Source organism: Ruditapes philippinarum, unplaced genomic scaffold (genome assembly GCF_026571515.1).
Source record: "Ruditapes philippinarum isolate M1 unplaced genomic scaffold, ASM2657151v2 ctg8721_1_1_1_1, whole genome shotgun sequence".
Taxonomy (NCBI): domain Eukaryota; kingdom Metazoa; phylum Mollusca; class Bivalvia; order Venerida; family Veneridae; genus Ruditapes; species Ruditapes philippinarum.
This window is the reverse complement of record NW_026865358.1, coordinates 24,709-43,917: the sequence shown is the minus strand read 5'-3', so window position 1 is coordinate 43,917 and position 19,209 is coordinate 24,709. Positions and strand designations below refer to the sequence as shown.

At 32.7% G+C, this 19,209-nt stretch overlaps 1 protein-coding gene and 1 long non-coding RNA gene across 3 annotated transcripts; one reads left to right on the top strand and one right to left on the bottom strand.

Moving 5' to 3' along the window:
• Positions 1–706: 706 nt before the first annotated feature.
• Positions 707–3,332, bottom strand: LOC132728741 (uncharacterized). Its single transcript, XR_009625521.1, has 3 exons — positions 1,975–3,332; positions 1,349–1,546; positions 707–831 (listed from the first exon to the last, which is right to left on the bottom strand). It is a non-coding gene; the product is annotated as an uncharacterized LOC132728741 (long non-coding RNA).
• Positions 3,333–6,381: 3,049 nt separating this feature from the next.
• On the top strand, positions 6,382–18,043 carry LOC132728740 (amine sulfotransferase-like). 2 transcript variants are annotated; one of them, XM_060714413.1, is made up of 7 exons: positions 6,382–6,468; positions 11,330–11,538; positions 12,118–12,277; positions 12,932–13,092; positions 15,114–15,214; positions 17,058–17,235; positions 17,780–18,043. In XM_060714413.1, exons 2-7 carry the CDS (start codon positions 11,361–11,363, stop codon positions 17,890–17,892), a joined length of 891 nt encoding a protein of 296 aa, XP_060570396.1. In that variant the 5' UTR covers positions 6,382–6,468; positions 11,330–11,360; the 3' UTR covers positions 17,893–18,043. The 2 variants fall into 2 exon arrangements, with proteins under 2 accessions (XP_060570396.1, XP_060570395.1); XM_060714412.1 differs by having other exon boundaries at positions 11,327–11,538.
• The last annotated feature ends 1,166 nt before the right edge of the window (positions 18,044–19,209 follow it).

The following is a 19,209-nucleotide window of genomic DNA, read 5'->3' as shown; positions in this document are numbered from 1 at the left end:
TATTCCCCAATTTATTATAGATGGAAATGACATGCAAATGAGCCAATGCATTATGAATAAATTTGTTAATAAATCAGTGAAATGAATTGGTAATGAATTGGGTCCATTTACCAACTTATTATAAATTGTTAATAAAATCAGGTTAACAAATGGGTAATGAATTTGGTCCTTTTCTTGACTTAGTCAATGAATTATCAACAAATCAGGTTAATCAATTGGTAATAAATTAGGTTCGCTGACCAACTGATTCATTAATGAATTGCAAATAAATTGTTAATGAATCACTAATAAATTGTATTTTTTCTTTATCCATAAACCCAAATTCAATGTATTAATGAATCATTAACAAATCAGGCTCATCTAGTGGATATTGAATAAAAGCAGGTTCCAATGATGGTGTCCATTCCGGAGAAAAATATGATGATAATAATAATAATAACATATCTTGATAAATTTTATTTATTTTTCTTTTATTTTTTACAAACAAAAGCTGACTAGATTAATCAAGAACATACAACAAGATCAAAATTTGTGAAAAAATCTATGCCACCACATCAATAACATTGAAAAACTCATAATGTACGTGCATAGCTCATTTCATAAATATCCCTGCAAATAAAACAGGTAAGTCAGGTAAAAAAGTAAAGGGAATAATTCTGGAAATATCGTGCTTGCTGTTAGGAATATATTTTCTAGTTTAGAAACTAGGGCTTTATGTCAGTCTGAAAACATCTTTGCCTTCCTTTTCAGTGTCTGTCTGGAGCTACACCTTTTTTATTCCTATAATCATTAAATGTTGAATCTCTATACTGAGGCAATGAATGGCATACTCTGAAATAGAAAATAAAAGTCTCATAAAAAGTATCATATTTATAATAAAAATATCAAAATTTAAACTTAAGACTTCTGACATATCACTCTGAAAAAAGTATGATATATTTTTGTTCTATTTGCAATACAATCTGAATTTGAATTTCAACTCGAGCCAAATACACTAAAGGACTCAACCACTTTTGACTGTACATGTTCTATTGAATAAATACCAGCAGTATATTTCACAAAGTCTGATGATAGATAAATATTTGTTCATAAAACAAACGGGTGAATGTTCGATTTCATTTTCAACAGAGGAATGAACAAATATTTTGTAGCAAGTCCAGTTTTTTACCATTTGCTTCAATTAAATTTAAAACAAAATTGAAAAGGCTATGACATTGAATTACTATATGTACATGAACAAAATTCAGATTGAAAAGTATTATTTTTTTATCATTTACTAGTACTTAATATTTAAAAAAGCACATTGTCGTTTTTAAAATGATTAATATATATGTAGCCCTATACTTACGCTTCAAAGACTCATATATGTCATTTCCTTGGAATGCCCTTGTCCCATAACTAATAGCAAACTCTTCACGATCAAAGAAGCCGTCAATCTGCATTTTTATTATCTCCCGTTCATCTGCTTTTTACCATCTCATCAGAGTTGCTGATTTTTACGTTCTGTCCTTTCTTTGCTGCTCTTTTTCAGTTTTCTGCGAGATAACTAAGTAAAAGAAAAATAGTCTTCTGAAGTCACTTAAAATAAAAAAGAACATCATTTTTCATCGCATTCAAATGTGCGGATGAGCTCAGTGTGAAACAATGCAGATTTATGTTTTTAAAATGGCTGTACATAGATTTCCTCATAAACAATGCATGTACATGCGTGCATATTTTAAAACTTGTATCTTGTATCATAAATATTTTTCAATCCAAATCAAATGAATAAAAAAATGTTTAATTTAAGGTGGTGCCATTAGGGGGGACGAATCGTCACTAAAATGGGGCGAGTCGTTATGGGGCGAATCAATCGTTATCCTAATCTGCACATTATTCCAGTAAATTTTATTTATTGCCAACTTACATATGATCTAGATCTATAGAAGGTTATTAAAAACGCTATGTAGAACGAAAAGAAAATTTTGAACTTACCGTCTATCAGTATACCATCTATCAGTAGTCTAGATGCCTTGATATTGTTTTTTATCCATATTTTTGTGTAACACCACAAGTTTTCATCTTCCAAAATAACCGCCTTTTTCCTATGCATAGAATTAATGCAAACGAAATGTTATTCCTAGCTACTAAATTATTGTATAAAGTTCCTAATTTTGCAGCTGCAATGACAAAATCTGTTGTAAGTTAGTTTGTTTCTGACATTAGTTATATCCAAAAGAAAGAAAATTGTTTGTATGGTAAGATATCTTTTTTCTGAAATGGCAAAAAAATTTCGTTTCCTATTAATCTTGTTCTGTTGTCGGCTGATAGGGGGCGCTCGGTAGGCTGCAGTTCCCTGCAAGATCTTATCGTTTAATCGCGCGGCTGGGAGCCATGCTGTTCAAAACAATAAACTAACAACAGATGTTAAGTCCGAGAGAATTAAGTCGCTTTTTTACGACATTTTACCTTTTTACGCATACGTTAATCTATTTGACAGTTTTTTTACTGATAATGATAGATCTAATCATAAAAAGCCGTGGGTATGGATCAGATTGCGTATTAACAATAAGAAAGACAAAAACTGATCTTGATCACTCAAAAATAAAATCTACATGCAAATTAGTTAAACATATTTAACAGTAAAACGAGTTTGTATAATTGACCCTTTTTTTACGTTTTGCGCTGAGCATGGAATTAATAATATGGTGATGCTTAAACTAAGAGACTTGAAAAACCCATATATATTTTCCAGTGACTGATTAAAAAACAAGTACGGTAATGAGTTAAGGGAAATTAAAAAAATATGTATTTGTATAGTTGAGAGGGGTTTAGTTGTAATGAACAGTAAAACAAAAGGACCTACATCAATGAAAATTTCTGTTATAATTAAGCAAATTATGAACATCTGAAGTACAATGAATATGTTATGAATTGTATTGAATAAATCCTGGAAAATCTCTGATTTTAATGAATCATGATTCATGAACAACTTGTGAATATCTCAGAACTTTAAAGTGTATTGAATTTGTAATAAATGGTATTAAATACAGTCGGGAAAAGTTCTATTTTCAATAAATCATGAATAAATTGTATACATTCCAGTTCAAGTGTAATGAGTTTACAATAAATTGTATTGAATATATCTTATGTTTGTAATCAATGGTTAATAAATCTGTCTTTTGTAATGAATCTATAATAAATGGGGTCTTTTCTTTCCAGTAAAAGCACAATTTATTTATGATTCATTTAATGAATCATGAACAAATTGTATTAACAAATCAGGAAAACATGATTTATTCCAGATTTATTCACAATTTTGATATAATTTGTTGATGTATTTTTTTGTTTGGGTGTGTTCCCATGAAGGCTCGCACGAATGAAAATACACAAGGCAGTTTAATATAATATATACATGTACTCGTAAAACTTGTCAAACATGGAGGAAACCTTATTGTCCTATCCCGGAAATTTCCTTGTATTGATGTCTGCGGGGAAAGTTTTTTTTTCTAAATCCCTAAGAGTGCTAGATTGGATAGAGAAAGTTCAATTGGAAACCTTCATTGACAAAACATACAGTATCAATAACAATATCAACAATAAACCATACTTGTCTGAAACCTAGTAAAAAAACTTGTGTGTTTTAATATGATGTCATTTAATCACTGGTGAAGCAGCACCGTTATGGTTTCATCCAATCAACTAACGGACACAGCCAGCATTTTAATCATCATATTGACTCGTTGATACCGTAGAATTTTGTAATTTTAGATGAGCTTCCGAACAATGTGGAAATACATGGCATCTTGCCATACAACTGTCTTCTTACCATAGCATATTTGCTTCCAGTTTCACAACGAGGAACGTTTAACAAAAAAACTTCCATCATGTTTTTTTTAAATAGATGAAGCAAAACCTTCGGCCACTCAACTAAACCAGAATCCGAAATATTTAACAGTCTGGCCGAGTGGTTAACGCGTCGGATTAGTAATCTAAGGATTGCTGGCCGCATTGGTTCAGAGCCCGTTAGGGGCAAGCTGTTGTTTCCTTGAGCAAGAAACTTTACACTCATTAATTGCTTAGTATTTGGTTGGTTCCAGGAACATATTCGAGTAACAGAGTGATATTCAATAAGATTATAGCTTCAAACACAATCAAACTAAAATATATTCGTATAAATTAAACTAAGTGATTAACTATTCAAAGTAAAAATTGTGTTTGGAACATATTAGAAACCGTATATCCATAATTATTTTGAAGAGTAGGAAAATCTAAATATAGCGTCCATGATGATAAATAAAATAACAATATTGCAATGTTCTGAAAAAAAAGAACAAAAAAAAGAACAAAAAAAACCGGTCAATTTGACTCAAGTCGGATCATGCACAATACAAAAAATATGATTTTCAAGACGAGTATATATTTCTATATTACTACATACTATATTTTGTAAGAAATTCAAATTTTATGTTTTAAGGTTTTGGGCCGCAGTGGAATTCTTTTAGTTAACGAGCTATAATTAACTTAGCGTCGGTTATTCATAATCATCTCGGAGTTACTACGGATTGAAAAATATTTCTACCACGTGACATTAGTGGAAACGATTGCATTAATTTGACATCTGCCGAAAAATAATCAATTTGGTGATGTTATGATCGAAAAGTGTTAAAATACACACATACATTGTACATACGCACACACTTTACACACGCACGCATAAATGCAATCAAATCCAAAATAATGTCAACAGGTAAATATGTTCTTTTGGTGTCTAAAAACAGTTTGTAAATAAATTATGTAGTTTTTAGCTCGACTATACGAAGTATATGGAGAGCTGTCCTACTCGCCCCGGCCCCGGCGTCCGCGTCCGCGTCCAGACTTTAGATTAAAGTTTTGGTGCAGTAAAATATTTTTCACTATTACTTTGTCATTTCTTAAGGTATCAACTTCAAACTTCAAATATATCTTCCTTATCATCAACCACATCATATGTGACAAGGTTTCATAACCTCTAGCACCAATATTTTCAGATTTATCTCCCCTTGAAACTTAGAATTTTCCTTAAAAAATACTATTTTTTACTGTTACTTCCTTATTTCTTAAGGGATCAACCTCATACTTCAAATATATGTACCTTATCATCATCCCACCATCTTATGTGACAAGGTTCATAACTCTAGCACCAATAGTTTCAGATTTATCTCCCCTTGAACTTAGAATTTTTCCTCAAAAAGTACTATTTCTAACTGTTTCTTCTTTATTTCTTAAGGGATCAACCTCATACTTCAAATGTATTTACGTTATCATCATCCCCATCTTATGTGACAAGGTTCATAACTCTAGCACCAATATTTCAGATTTATCTCCCTTTGAACTTAGAATTTTCCATAAAAAATATTTTTTTTACTGTTATTTATTTATTTCTAAAGGGATCAACTTCATACTTCAAATATGTTTACGTTATCATCATCCACATCTTATGTGACAAGGTTCATAACTCTAGCACCAATATTACAAGAATTATCTCCCCATAAACTTAGATTTTTTTACTAGAAAAATGTTATTTTTTATTATAACTTTTTTATTTTTAAAGGTATCTACCTCAAATTTCAAATACTTATTCCTTATCAACAATTACATTTTATGTGACATTGTTCATAATTCTTGATGCAATATTTACAGATTTATCTCTCTTTGAACTTAGGATTTTCTTTAAGAAATATAATAGCTTCTTTTCTTTTTAAGGTATCTGCTTCAAACTTCAAATATATGTTTCTTATCATTACACAAATGTTGTGTGACAAGGTCCATAACTCTAGCATGACTATTTCTAGCATTATTCCCCTTGATCTTGGAATTTATGTTAACAAATATTATTTTTTTACTATAACTTAATACATAATTATACATAATTGATTTTCCTTTCATAGTTTTGTCCTCCTTACTGCGTCCAGTATTTCATTAGTCGAGCTTCGCTGTCTCCTGTGGCAGCTCTTGTTTTAATATATTTCGATCTTTTGTTAACTTTCTTCAGTTTTTTTTATACAATACCGTTAAAAATCTATTGTAAATGGCTGTCACAATAAGCATGAGTAACGTTACCATACGGTATACCAATATTATAAGGCCAACACAATTTTTAATTACTTAAGCTAAAAGTTAACACACCTCGCCGAATAAGATTGTTAATTTATTCATTATTTACTATGTTAACAAATGGTAAAATAGCCAATCTTGTATACACTGCTGGTTTTAAGCTGAACTTTATATTGATATGTAAGATAAATACATATAAACGTGTTATCTACGGTCCACACAACTAATGGTCAATATAAATTTATGTTGTTAAACTAGAGTTCAAAATGTAGTTTTTCATGGGGTTATCTCCCTTATAAAAAACTGGAAGTGCATAAAGATTTTACATCGGTATAACTTATTAAAGATTTTGCATGATTTACCGGATTATTTATCTACATTAGGCTATAGCAGGTGAGTTTGTGTTATTGAATTAATTGATCACAAATTAATACACTTTAGCACTACTTTTTCGAACGTGGCTAATTACTTTGTTTTTTTTAGGATTAAACAAAAAGGGAGGCTACCTTGTAAATATTGTATAGGATATGATGATTCAGCATAATAAAACATATTGTTGCGCGCTGTCTTTAAAAGAGGACATGACTGTCTCGGTCAGCTGACATATCATGTAGAATGTTTATTGAAATAATTACTGTTTAAAGATATACTATGATCGAATTTGATATTAGAAATAAATGATAATTGCTACACAGTCTCTTTATTAAAAATAAACATATAGAAGATTCGTTATGTTTAAAATTCTACACACTATAGGTAGTTACAAGATAAATATACTGTAAGGCCATTTAAAACTGGCTATTTTTGTAAGAAAGGACAAATTTAACATGTCCCATAATAGGGAACGAAGCTTGTCACGCATAGTTTGTTCATTCTTTTAATCAAATTAGACATATTCAATAAGATTTTCATAGATTTCAATAAATTTCTGTGAGTTAAATATGTTACTCGAGATTGAGCGTAGTATATCTACATGTCGACCAGTGATATTCATTGCATTCATTCATACACTCATTTTTTCATTATAGACATCCTGTTTTGTAATATATGGTTCATCACCCAGCGTTTCGACTGAGTTAATTTACACACATTCAAAGTTCATATAAAGAAGTAAAAGTAGATACAAAGATAATTAACAAGGTGCATTATATATGCCTTAAAATCAATATAAACGTGTTTAAAATGTTAATGAGAAAAAAGCATTTTTTGGGGGACGTAATATATGGAACTTTAATTGATGCGGTAAATAAGTATATGTTAGTGTTCATCCGTGCTGTTCTACAGAAATTAGAAACTTCGACGGGAGCGATAGCGACAGGAGAATGTTTCTAATTTCTGTAGAACAGCACGGATGAATACTAACATATTTAGTGTCAAACTTTATTTGGCCTCATTATCATTCACTTTATTACGTCACTATGCGGTTTTATGAAGTACTATGAAAAATAGAAGTCGACTATGGACGTAATTCGATATAGTATCGACTTTTGTACTTCTATGAAAATTAACGCACATAATTTTTAAGAAATGTAGCGTTTTCATTGGATGACAAATAAAGTTGGACACTAATGTTTCTTATAAATGAAAACGAGAATTTTTTGACACCATTATTCAGAGGGCTCTCCTCACACCGTATTACCGGCGGCAGTGATGGCAGATCACTGCAGTGATGGCAGATATCTGAAAATTACCGATCGGTACAGGTAGGTTATAAATTTGGTTGGTTTAATTATATTACACAAATACGGCCCATATCATTGCTATAAAACTATTGTCCATTGAATGGAGATACTGTAAGGTAATTTTGGACTCGTTTTTTCCTGTTTTAAGACTATTTTGAGCAGGTTAAAAGTGAAAGCCTTGGAAAAAATCCTTGAAAATGTCTGTTTTCTGTTCAAAATATCTCAAGTTTTAAGTAAATGGCAGGATTTCCTGTTATCAATATAGACGTTCATCCATTGGGGTCACGCAAGCCAAATATCTACCCCGTGAGTCTTTTCTTGAAAGTTTTACAGACGCTCAATCTTGTCCGGTCGAAGAAAAAATGCTGCCGTTGTAGGCAGATACATATTATAAATGCTGCCGTCGATGGCAGAAATACCACGAAAGTGGCTAACATTCTGACAGAAAATCAAGTTCAATCTTTTATCAATTCCTCTTTTCTTTGCGTCCTTTTAGTCGGAATTGAGACGTTAAACTATCATTTCTAATATTTTCTCAAGATAGAAAAGTTATTAATGCGGTGTGTGCATCGAAAAAAGCTTTTTAGCAACATGCAGTTACAATACAAAAAGTGATGATTTAGTACGACAAAATTTCACTATAAATAGAGAAATGAACATGAAAAACTTCATTTTCTATGTTCATGCATGTGTGCTTGATCTGTTCATATGAATTGAAAGGTCAAAAAAGAGAAAAAGAATATAACAAATAAAAAAATTCTAGTTTTTTTTCCTATAAATACAGGATTTATTTTCATCTTGTGATATGAATCATCGAAAGGTTCATCTTTATAAATTGTCATGGTTACAACTAAAATGAATGAAAAAATACATAGTTAAATGGGAGCACGTGATGTTAGAACTGTTGTTAATAGTTTAGCATAGTAAATGTAATTCAAAGGCAAACTACAACGCTATTACAAACATGAACATTTAAAGAAATGAATCCACGTTGTCGTGTTTTTCAAGAACTTGATAATATAGGAAAATATTTGAACTGTCAATAATATTATCTTTCCATTTTACATTAACACTGATACCAGTTGCGAGGTTAATAGTCTCCCCTTTATTACATCAATTTAATAATTTATAATCTGCGCCGATTAAGTAAATTTCAGCCTTTATTTGTCATAAAGCGATGAACATTATTACCTCGAGAAAATAATGTCATATGCTAGCAAATGAATATCCACTTACAGAAGTTACTTGCTGTAATATGCAATTGGCGTTATGTCTTAAAAAGGGAGTGCGCTGCTAAACTTAAGATACATAATTATAGTATTGTATGCATGTAACTGACAGACACAACAGATCAAGCACACATGCATGAATATAGAAAAATGAAGTTTTTCATGTTCATTTCTCTATTTATAGTGAAATTTTGTGGTACTAAATCAAAAACATTTTGTATTGTAACTGCATGTTGCTAATAAGCTTTTTTCGATGCACATACCGCATTAATGAAAAAAAAATCAAAAAATCTACAAAACAGCAATTTTCTTCAAAATTATATGTGAGGCCATGTTTTAACATGGAAAAAACGCGTTTTTGGGTAATTTCGTTTTTTTTCTTCATCATTTTCTGTTAACCCATTACCAGATATATACGCCTTTCTACGCCTGTTTCACACCCCCCCCCCCTCCTTTTTTGCTTTCTCAAATGGTGAAAAAATGCCTTATTTAGGCCCCCAAACACTTGTTTTTGTTTGATAAATGTTGTTTAAAAAATTGACCACTTTTTCGGCGCGGCCCCCACCCCCAACCAAAAGATACATCAGGGGGTTGCCAGAAGGGGATGTGCCCCTTCTGTTTGGGGGTTTGAAGGGGGCTGAGTCCCCCTCATCGCCAAGAAAACTTTGGACTTGTGGGAGGCTAAAAATGACCCCAGGTCGATCACAAGGTAACGTGTAACCAATGCTGAAAAGCCTTTGACTCTATCTCAATCCATTGAGAAGTGGCAGCACTTTGAAATCAATTTTGATGGAAAAAATCAACGCAAAATAGTGATTTTTGGCAATTTTGAGATGTCCCCTAGTTGCTATGGTAACAGGAAATTTCAGACTGAACATGTTGTTACAAAGGCAATGGTCCAGTCAACATTTGTGCCAAGTTTTGATTAGTATTGAAGCAGTTTTTATAGTTTTATAGCAACTTGAACTTGTAACGGGAGACCTTTCAATGAAAACAGCCATTTTTCACAAGATGCTCATGGGGTAATGGGTTAATAACTTTTCTATCTTGAGAAAATATTAGAAATGATAGTTTAACGTCTCAATTCCGACTAAAAGGACGCAAAGAAAAGAGGAATTGATAAAAGATTGAACTTGATTTTCTGTCAGAATGTTAGCCACTTTCATGGTATTTCTGCCATCGACGGCAGCATTTATAATATGTATCTGCCTACAACGGCAACATTTTTTCTTCGACCGGACAAGATTGAGCGTCTGTAAAACTTTCAAGAAAAGACTCACGGGGTAGATATTTGGCTTGCGTGACCCCAATGGATGATCGTCTATATTGATAACAGGAAATCCTGCCATTTACTTAAAACTTGAGATATTTTGAACAGAAAACAGACATTTTCACGGATTTTTCTAAGGCTTTCACTTTTAACCTGCTCAAAATAGTCTTAAAACAGGAAAAAACGAGTCCAAAATTACCTTACAGTATCTCCATTCAATGGACAATAGTTTTATAGCAATGAAATGGGCCGTATTTGTGTAATATAATTAAACCAACCAAATTTATAACCTACCTGTATCGATCGGTAATTTTAAGATATCTGCCATCACTGCAGTGATCTGTCATCACTGCCGCCGGTAATACGGTGTGCTCCTCTTTCCAAGAGTTTTACTTTAGGGACAGACCTGTTACTCAGGCAGTATGTATTATACCAGACCGCTTTTAATAAAAGATGTCATTTATGTACAATTTATTGAATAAATAAAGTTTAAACTAATAAAAGATCAGATGGGTAACATTATTTATACAATGTCATTACATACATTATATTGTCACGTGACAAACCTGACTGAATTAAAGGATTACACGTTTACCTCATTGCACACCAGCTATCGTAAATTTACTGAATTATATGAAGTCAATTTGACAATGTGCAGTGACCTTCTTTGGTTAAATAAGTTAATACTAATCCTTTAATACTCTGCGTATAGTACAAAGAGGTCGCATCGCCATTTGGTTAATATAATCGTGTATGCCTTGAGGAGTTTAATACGTTATATTAGAACGTTAATTGGTGGGCCCACCCATTTATCAACTGTATTTTCAGAGTTTATTAACAAATAGACACCGTTTGGAAAATATAAGTCGACCTCAAATTTTTGTTAACATAAGTCGGGCATGATCTTTTGGTAAATATACCACCATCAATTTTTGGCAAATTTAAGTAAACCCTCACCTTTTGTTTAATATCAGTCGACCTTCACAAGTCGAGCCTCACCTAGTAAACTTTTGCAGAGAACCAAAAGTATTCTCTTCATATCATTATAGATGTATGAGTTTTTTATGCAGCAGGATTTCAGGGCAGTAGACTAGGCTTGCAGATATGACCGAAGTTAAGGTTAAGGATGAAGGTGGAGACACATTGACCATGATTGACTTTGGCGACTTCCGGTCTTCTTTATTTGGCCGGACAATCGAATACATCCGCGATGTGAACAAACATTTGAATGATTTCCAGTTTAAAGACGACGATGTTCTTCTATGTTCTTATCCAAAAGCAGGTAAGTAAGCAAATAAAGTTTCTGCAAAAAAAAGAAATAATAAACATTATCTTGCCTAACCAGCTATACCTTACGCAAGTCAGATTGAGTTCTTGAGTTTTAGGATGAGATTTCCAACTTCACCGATGACGTTATTTTCATATAAAGCTGCACGCCTCCAGATAAGCCAACATTTTTCAAGAAAATCAATATTGAGAAAAAGGCACTAAACTTTTAAGAAAGGTAAAAACATTCAAGATCCAAGTTGTATTGTACATGTTATCATATGTGCTGCAGTATTTTATCTGCGTTACTAACGCAGTAAGGGCTGTTTTTGCGTATGTTGACCACTTTTTTTTTTGGTAATTTTCGTGGATTGTAAGTGCCGATTGCAATATGTAAACTACTCTATTTGTTCATCTAACAATAATTTAAATACATTTCCAAAATTTTCATGAAAATTAACATGGATCTGGAGGCGTGCTGCAAAGCTAAGACTTATATATGACAGGGACTGAATATTCTCTTTTTTTTCCTCTCATTTTGATTTTCTTCGCTTATACTATAGATAATAATGTTGTTTCATTTCTTTCTTTATAGGCTGTACATGGACTTACGAAATACTAACAATGCTGATGAAAGGGAAGCCAGAAGGTCCAGCAGAAAGTAAAATGTTCTCAATGATAGAAGCGACATCCGCAGACGATATTAACAAAATTCCATCACCTAGATTATTAAACACGCATCTACCTTATAGAAGGTAAGCTAAATGGAAAAAATAAGGTTCATTTAACAAAAGAATTGAGCCGCGTCACGACAAAACCAACGTAATGCGTTTGCGACCAGTATGGATCCAGACCAGCCTGCGCATCCGCGCAGTCTGATCAGGATCCATGCTGTTCGCTTACCAACTCTATTACAAGTAGAAAAACTGATAGCGAACAGCATGGATCCTGATCAGACTGCGCGGATGCGCAGGCTGGTCTGGATCCATGCTGGTCGCAAACCCATTATGTTGGTTTTGTCGTGACGCGACTCATATTATTTTATTAACCCAGGTTTGTACGTAAAAGGAATTGAGATTGAAAAGTTCCCATTGCAATCATTTTATTTGGTAAGAAAAAAGTGATTATATTGGTAACAAATAAATGCCACGTTATTAGAATATGTTTGTAAATTATCTGTTCGTCTTGAAATATTCTGGTTTTTTTTTAAGTTTGATCTTCATTGTCCATTTTTTTCTTAATTCAGCGGTCTATAAGTTCATGTGTTTTGCATTTAAAATTTGTTTGTTTTTTGTTGTTGTTTCTTTTTTGTTGGGGGGGGGGGGGCGCGGAGTGGATGGGTGTTGTAGTGGTTTTGTTGTTGGTGATGTTTGTTGTTGTAAGTTGTTGTTGTTAACTAAATTTTTCAGAATACCGGCGGACATAAACAACAAAACTGTGAAAATTGTGTTTGTGGTTCGAAATCCAAAGGACGTGGCGGTGTCACTGTACAGCATGCTGTACGCGTTCAAACACTACAACTACAGCGGCACATTCAGTAACTGGCTACCCCTGTTTCTCCGCGGTGATCGTAAGTTTATTTATTCAATTCTTTTTTAATCTAACATTTCGTGGTATCCCATAACATTTTGAATGCGAAAAAATTTAGTAAACACGGTATTGTGACGGTACGTGTATGGTACAGATGTAAATACCTAATATATCATATCGGTATAACAAAATTCTATTAATAATAAAAAAGAAACACAAATTTGGTCCTTATATCTTTTTAATAGTGATATAAACGTAAAGTCCAAGTTAAGGAATTTATTTAGAAGAAAATCGTTGCATCTAAGTGCATCTTGGTAGAGCGTATCAAATTTTATAGCACGATTGTCACATGTATCAATAGAAGACAAAAGTACGCTTTTCAAAAGCAAGCCCCAGAAAACTTTTACATGTGAATTTAAGTTGTCTTTAACCGATATCTCGTCTATTTTAGCTCCCTGTCACCGACAACTTGTATACATGTATTTTATTTCCCTAGCACAGCCTATCTTACGAATTTAAGTTGTCTATGGCCGATATTTTGTGTATTTTTGTTGCCTGGGACCGGAGGCGATGTCTTGTGTATTTTTTATTTGCCCGAGACCGCCTATCTTGTGTATATTAGCTGCCTATGACCGATATCTTGTGCATTTTAGTTGCCTTTGACCGCCTATCGTATGAATAAAAGTTGCTTATTATCAAAACTTATTATTTTAGTTGCCTATAACCGCTATCTTGTGTATTTTATTTGCCCAAGACCATCTATCTCACAGGGGGCCCACACAGTGTTTGGATGGTATATACTGCTTGATAGTGACCTAAAAATGAGATTTTAGTCATAACCTTATAATATGTATATAAATATAGACAAGGGGCATTACTCGCTAAATAGAGAATTTTCGATCACCCTCAAATTCATGCGAGATTTTTCACTAAATAAATATAAAAAAATCAAAAACTATACTGCGTTGCATAGCTTATATAATCCACAATTGATAAACACTAAATCTATTCTGATTCCCTTAGCCCATTTTAAGAAATTTATTCAAAACCGTTCACTTTTGTCACAAAATTGCTTAGTCGTACGAGATGTCGCAACACCAAATTCCACGGGTAAAATATCAATTTTAAAAGAGGGAGGTACAAATAAACGCATGCAAACAATAACACAACATAGTTTCTATTACCTACCTGCGCAAATAGTCGTGAAGCGCTCTATATTCGTCTGTTTCGAACGAAATCTTCAAATCAGTGCAGAAATCTGCTTCGGCGAATACATGTTGGAAATTCTGGTCATGGTGTATGGAAACCTTTCATTTGTTGTCGTTATAAACAAAGTTCCTACCGAACCAATGAAAGGTCTCGATACACCGGCTGGTCACGTGACCGGGGTTTCCCCAAGATGTCTACGTCGAAGCCGATTTCTGCTCTGATTTGAAGATTTCGTTCGAAACAGACAAATATAGAGCGCTTCACGACTATTTGCGCAGGTAGGTAATAGAAACTATGTTGTGTTATTGTTTGCATGCGTTTATTTGTACCTCCCTCTTTTAAAATTGATATTTTACCCGTGGAATTTGGTGTTGCGACATCTCGTACGACTAAGCAATTTTGTGACAGAAGTGAACGGTTTTGAATAAATTTCTTAAAATGGGCTAAGGGAATCAGAATAGATTTAGTGTTTATCAATTGTGGATTATATAAGCTATGCAACGCAGTATAGTTTTTGGAATTTTTTTATTTAATTAGTGGAAAATCTCGCATGAATTTGAGGGTGATCGAAAATTCTCTATTTAGCGAGTAATGCCCCTTGTCTATATTTATATACATATTATAAGGTTATGACTAAAATCTCATTTTTAGGTCACTATCAAGCAGTATATACCATCCAAACACTGTGTGGGCCCCCTGTGATCTATCTTGTGTATTTTATTTTCCCAAGACCGATATCTTGTGTATTTGTGTTGCCTTTGACCGCCTATCGTATGTATTGAAGTATCTTATGTATTTTAGTTGCCTTTAACCGCTATCTTGTGTATTTTATTTGCCTTGTGTGTATTTTAGTTGCCTATGACCGATATTTGAGATATTTGAAAGACTGGGAAGATGTACTGAAAGCTAATAAACACAACATGTTGGTGCTGTATTTCGAGGAATTAAAAAAGGTACTGAAACACTTACCTTTAGTTGGTTTATAATATATTTCGGCGTCCATAATATTTATTGTACCAGGATGCAATTTTTATACGCCCGTTTGAAACACGGGTCGTATTATAGTTTCCCCTGGCGGCGCGTGTCCGCAGCAAAACGTCTACACTCATGGAGGGATTTCAATATAACACGACACGAATGTTCGATATTGTGAGGCGGCGTGTAGAGTGTAAAATTAAGGTCCCTTCGGCCAAGGTCAAGGTCACACATCGGGGTTCAGATAAAAATATGAAAATGTGTATTCAGACCATTTAGTCATCATTTATGGAGGGATTGAAACACAAATGGTCATTATCATGACTACTGGTGTGGAACATGTAATTTAGGTTAATATTTGCAATGTCAAGGTCACTTAAGCTGATAGTCAAGGTCACTAAAGATGATAAAATATAGATAATTTGCCCAGAGCATATCTCCTACACATAAGGAGGTATTCTATTGAAATTTCATGCAAATGTTATTAATAAGCACTATAAGAAGCAGTGTCATGCGCTTTAACTAGGTCTTCTAGTCAAAGGTCAAGCTCATACTTACAGGTCATTGAAAAACGCTTGTCCGGAGCAAAACTTCTACATGCATATAGGGATTTCAAAATCACTTGGCACAAATGTTCACCATGTAAGGCGGAGTGTCGCGTGCAAAATTTAGTTCCCTGTGGCCAAGGTCAAAGTCACACATAGGGGTCAAAGTTCTGATAAAAATATCAAAATGTGTATTCGGACCATTTAGTCATTATTTATTGAGGGATTGAAACTCGAATGGTCATTATCCTAACTACTGGTGTGAAACATGTAATTTAAGTTAATATTTGCAAGGTCAAGGTCACTAGAGATGATAAAATATCCAGATATTTTTCGGATGTTTCCGAAAGCATATCTCCTATATGCATATCTATCGTGCCCACATATCTATCAAAATCTTTGTGACGGGCGTATTTTGCGACAATTTTGCCCTTCTAAATTAGTAGTTAATTGTTGAATCCTTTTTATAGGTTAACTACAGAAGTTTTAGATACAATGTATATTAGGTCTATTTCAAGATTTTCGATATACTCTTGATAGAATAGAATACATGTATTCTTTGTTTTCCAGTCATGAGCCATTGCTAGTAAAGAATCACAAGTAATATCATATATGATAAACATGTTTCACAAGAGTAAAACAACCATGTATATACAAGTATAATGAATCTGTTGATATGCATGTTTATTGTTTGTAAATTGATACTTTTGCTCATTTCATTAGAGTATTGCTGATTGTAATTACTTTTTGATATTATTGACATTGTCATATCTGAGCACATGTTTAATTAAAGCAGGGTCTTTCAAATATAATTTATATTAAAGACACTGATTAACGTGACAGTGAACACATGTGTAGTTCAATTTTGTACAAAAGGAAATGTGATTTGTAATGTAAAATCAGAATCAATTTGTGTTCTCTTGAACGCACTAGTACTTCGATAGAATGCCTTTTTGTTTTGTTTTTAATTATAGCATGAGTATGTCCCCGCAATATTTCTTTGACATTTGAATATCATTTATTCAAGCTAAGTTTATTCTGGGACTGACTTAAGATAAGATCGCAGTTACGACCGTCTTGGTTGATAAAACGGCACCCTGGTTTATATACATATACATTTATATTTCATCTGCATATATAATTAATTTACTTTTACCTGTAGATTATTTACATCTATTTGTCATATACATACATTTATTGTGCATTTACTTAATTTAATAAAATTAAATTATAATAAGATATTATAAAATAAAACAGAAAGTCATTTATTGTACAGGATACGTTAACAGGGGTAAGAAAACTTGCAGAATTTCTAGGAGTTCACCATAGTGACGAACTGTTACAGGAAATTTCAGATAAATGTCAGTTCCAGCATATGAAGGAGCGATATTCCAAAAGCATGCTGGGACCAAGTCTGTATAAACCGGAAGTTAAATATGGATTTATGAGGAAAGGTAAGTTTAAATTATAGTGCAAAAAATATTATACAAATGTAGTTGAATTTGATAATATTAGGTAAAAGCTTGAGAGTTATTTATATATATTCGAATTCTTTTTAAGAAATTTTCTGACTAATTAAACATTCTTACTTTTCACAAACCATATGTTTATAAACCAAGACCGTTTAAGTAATAAAGTTTCTGTTCTGTTCTGTTAACAATTGGCTACCAGTAAATAGTATTTTTATAGTAATTTTACCGATTTGTTTCAGTGCCAGGGGTGAAATTATAATCTTTCTTTTCTTTTTTCAAAGTAACAAATCAATTGTATCAACTTTGGCAAAACATGGGAAGGTTTTAATAGGGAAAGTCATTATATACTATTTATTTCCAAAGTTACGAATCTGAAATCATACGATACCAGAAAGTTCCAACTCGAAACTTCTTTTTCTTTTTATGTAAAAAAGAAAGTCTGAGGAAAAAGCAAGAATAATAACATTGCAAACATATGAATAGTATGTTGAGTTACTAATATTCCTTGTACATGTATATGATTCAGGGCAAGTAGGGAACTGGAAGGATTGGTTTACAGTAGCCCAGAGTGAGGAGGTAGATAGAATGGTATCTGAAGAAATGAAAGACTCAAATTTTAAGTTTATCTATCAGTTGTGACACCACGTGCATGTTGTCTTAAAATCATTCATTGTGTTGATATTTATATACTTGTTTTAGTATTGCTACTATTTTTGTTAGAACTATCAATTATCAGGAAAATGTAATAAAATTTTGTAAACAGAGAGATTATATTTGCTATGATACTATATGGAACATATTTGTTGTTATTAATTCACACATTTTCTTTAATGATTTTGCGCATTCCTATTGCAAGAAAAATAAAATCATTTTCTGACAAAAAAGCAAAACAACAACAAACCCCATCCAACATTTGATTTGAAATAAATTAACTAAAACCAACGATTAGCACACAACAAAAAATGATAAAACTATTCTTATGCTCTAACAACGCAAATGTATGGCCCTTTCGGATATGTATATATGATTATGAATAATTGGCGGGTTGTTCAGAATGTTTTTCCTATTGGTTAATGCCAATACTGCTTCTGAAATTTGTCGGGAAGCAAGTGTCCAAAAATTGTGATAACACGAAGTGAATAACGTCCTAATAGGTCTGAATGGCAGAGGTGTTATCAAAATTATACGCTTTACACCCAGTTGACAAACAAAGTTTCCTGGTACCGTTCGTGGATAATTTCATGCACGGACCAGGGCCTTTTCACCATATTTGTGTTACAGGGCCCTATAATGGACCATTCCCATTTCAGGAAGCCCCCTTCAAATTCCAAAATACCAACTTCACATCTGTTAAGATGCCAATTTCACAGTCGTACATATCTTTGATTGCTGCCACAAAATTGTTTTAAACAACATGTCATTTCAAAGTAGATGTGTATACTTACCCTAAAATATTCCAAGTTGATGAAATCAGGGTTATTTTAACATTTTATGTTGTAATATTTCGCGTAAATTTTTTATTTTTAACAAATAAAGATAAATCATTAACGTTGTAAATTGTTTTTTCACAAATTAGATTAAACTTCACAATTGTAAGGTAAACAACGCTTAAACTTCACAACTACAAGAAAAATCGCACTTGTCTCGACAAATGAGAAAGGCATTCACAATATAGGGGGAAACAGTCCTCCGAACAACTTGCATTTTAGTTGAGTAATAACCAACCTTGCTTAAGTTGTGTCGGCTTGATATTTTATCACATTTACAAATAAAATATTTCAAAGTCGTGGGATTCAAACAACTCTGTATTAACTGCCTCGTTGTAATACATTATAATTATCATATTATTCCTATTGATTTATACGTATTATGCGATTTAAAGTTGCATGCCTCCAGATCAGCAAAAAATATTTCAAGAATATCAAACTTGAATATAAATATACTTAAATTTTGAGA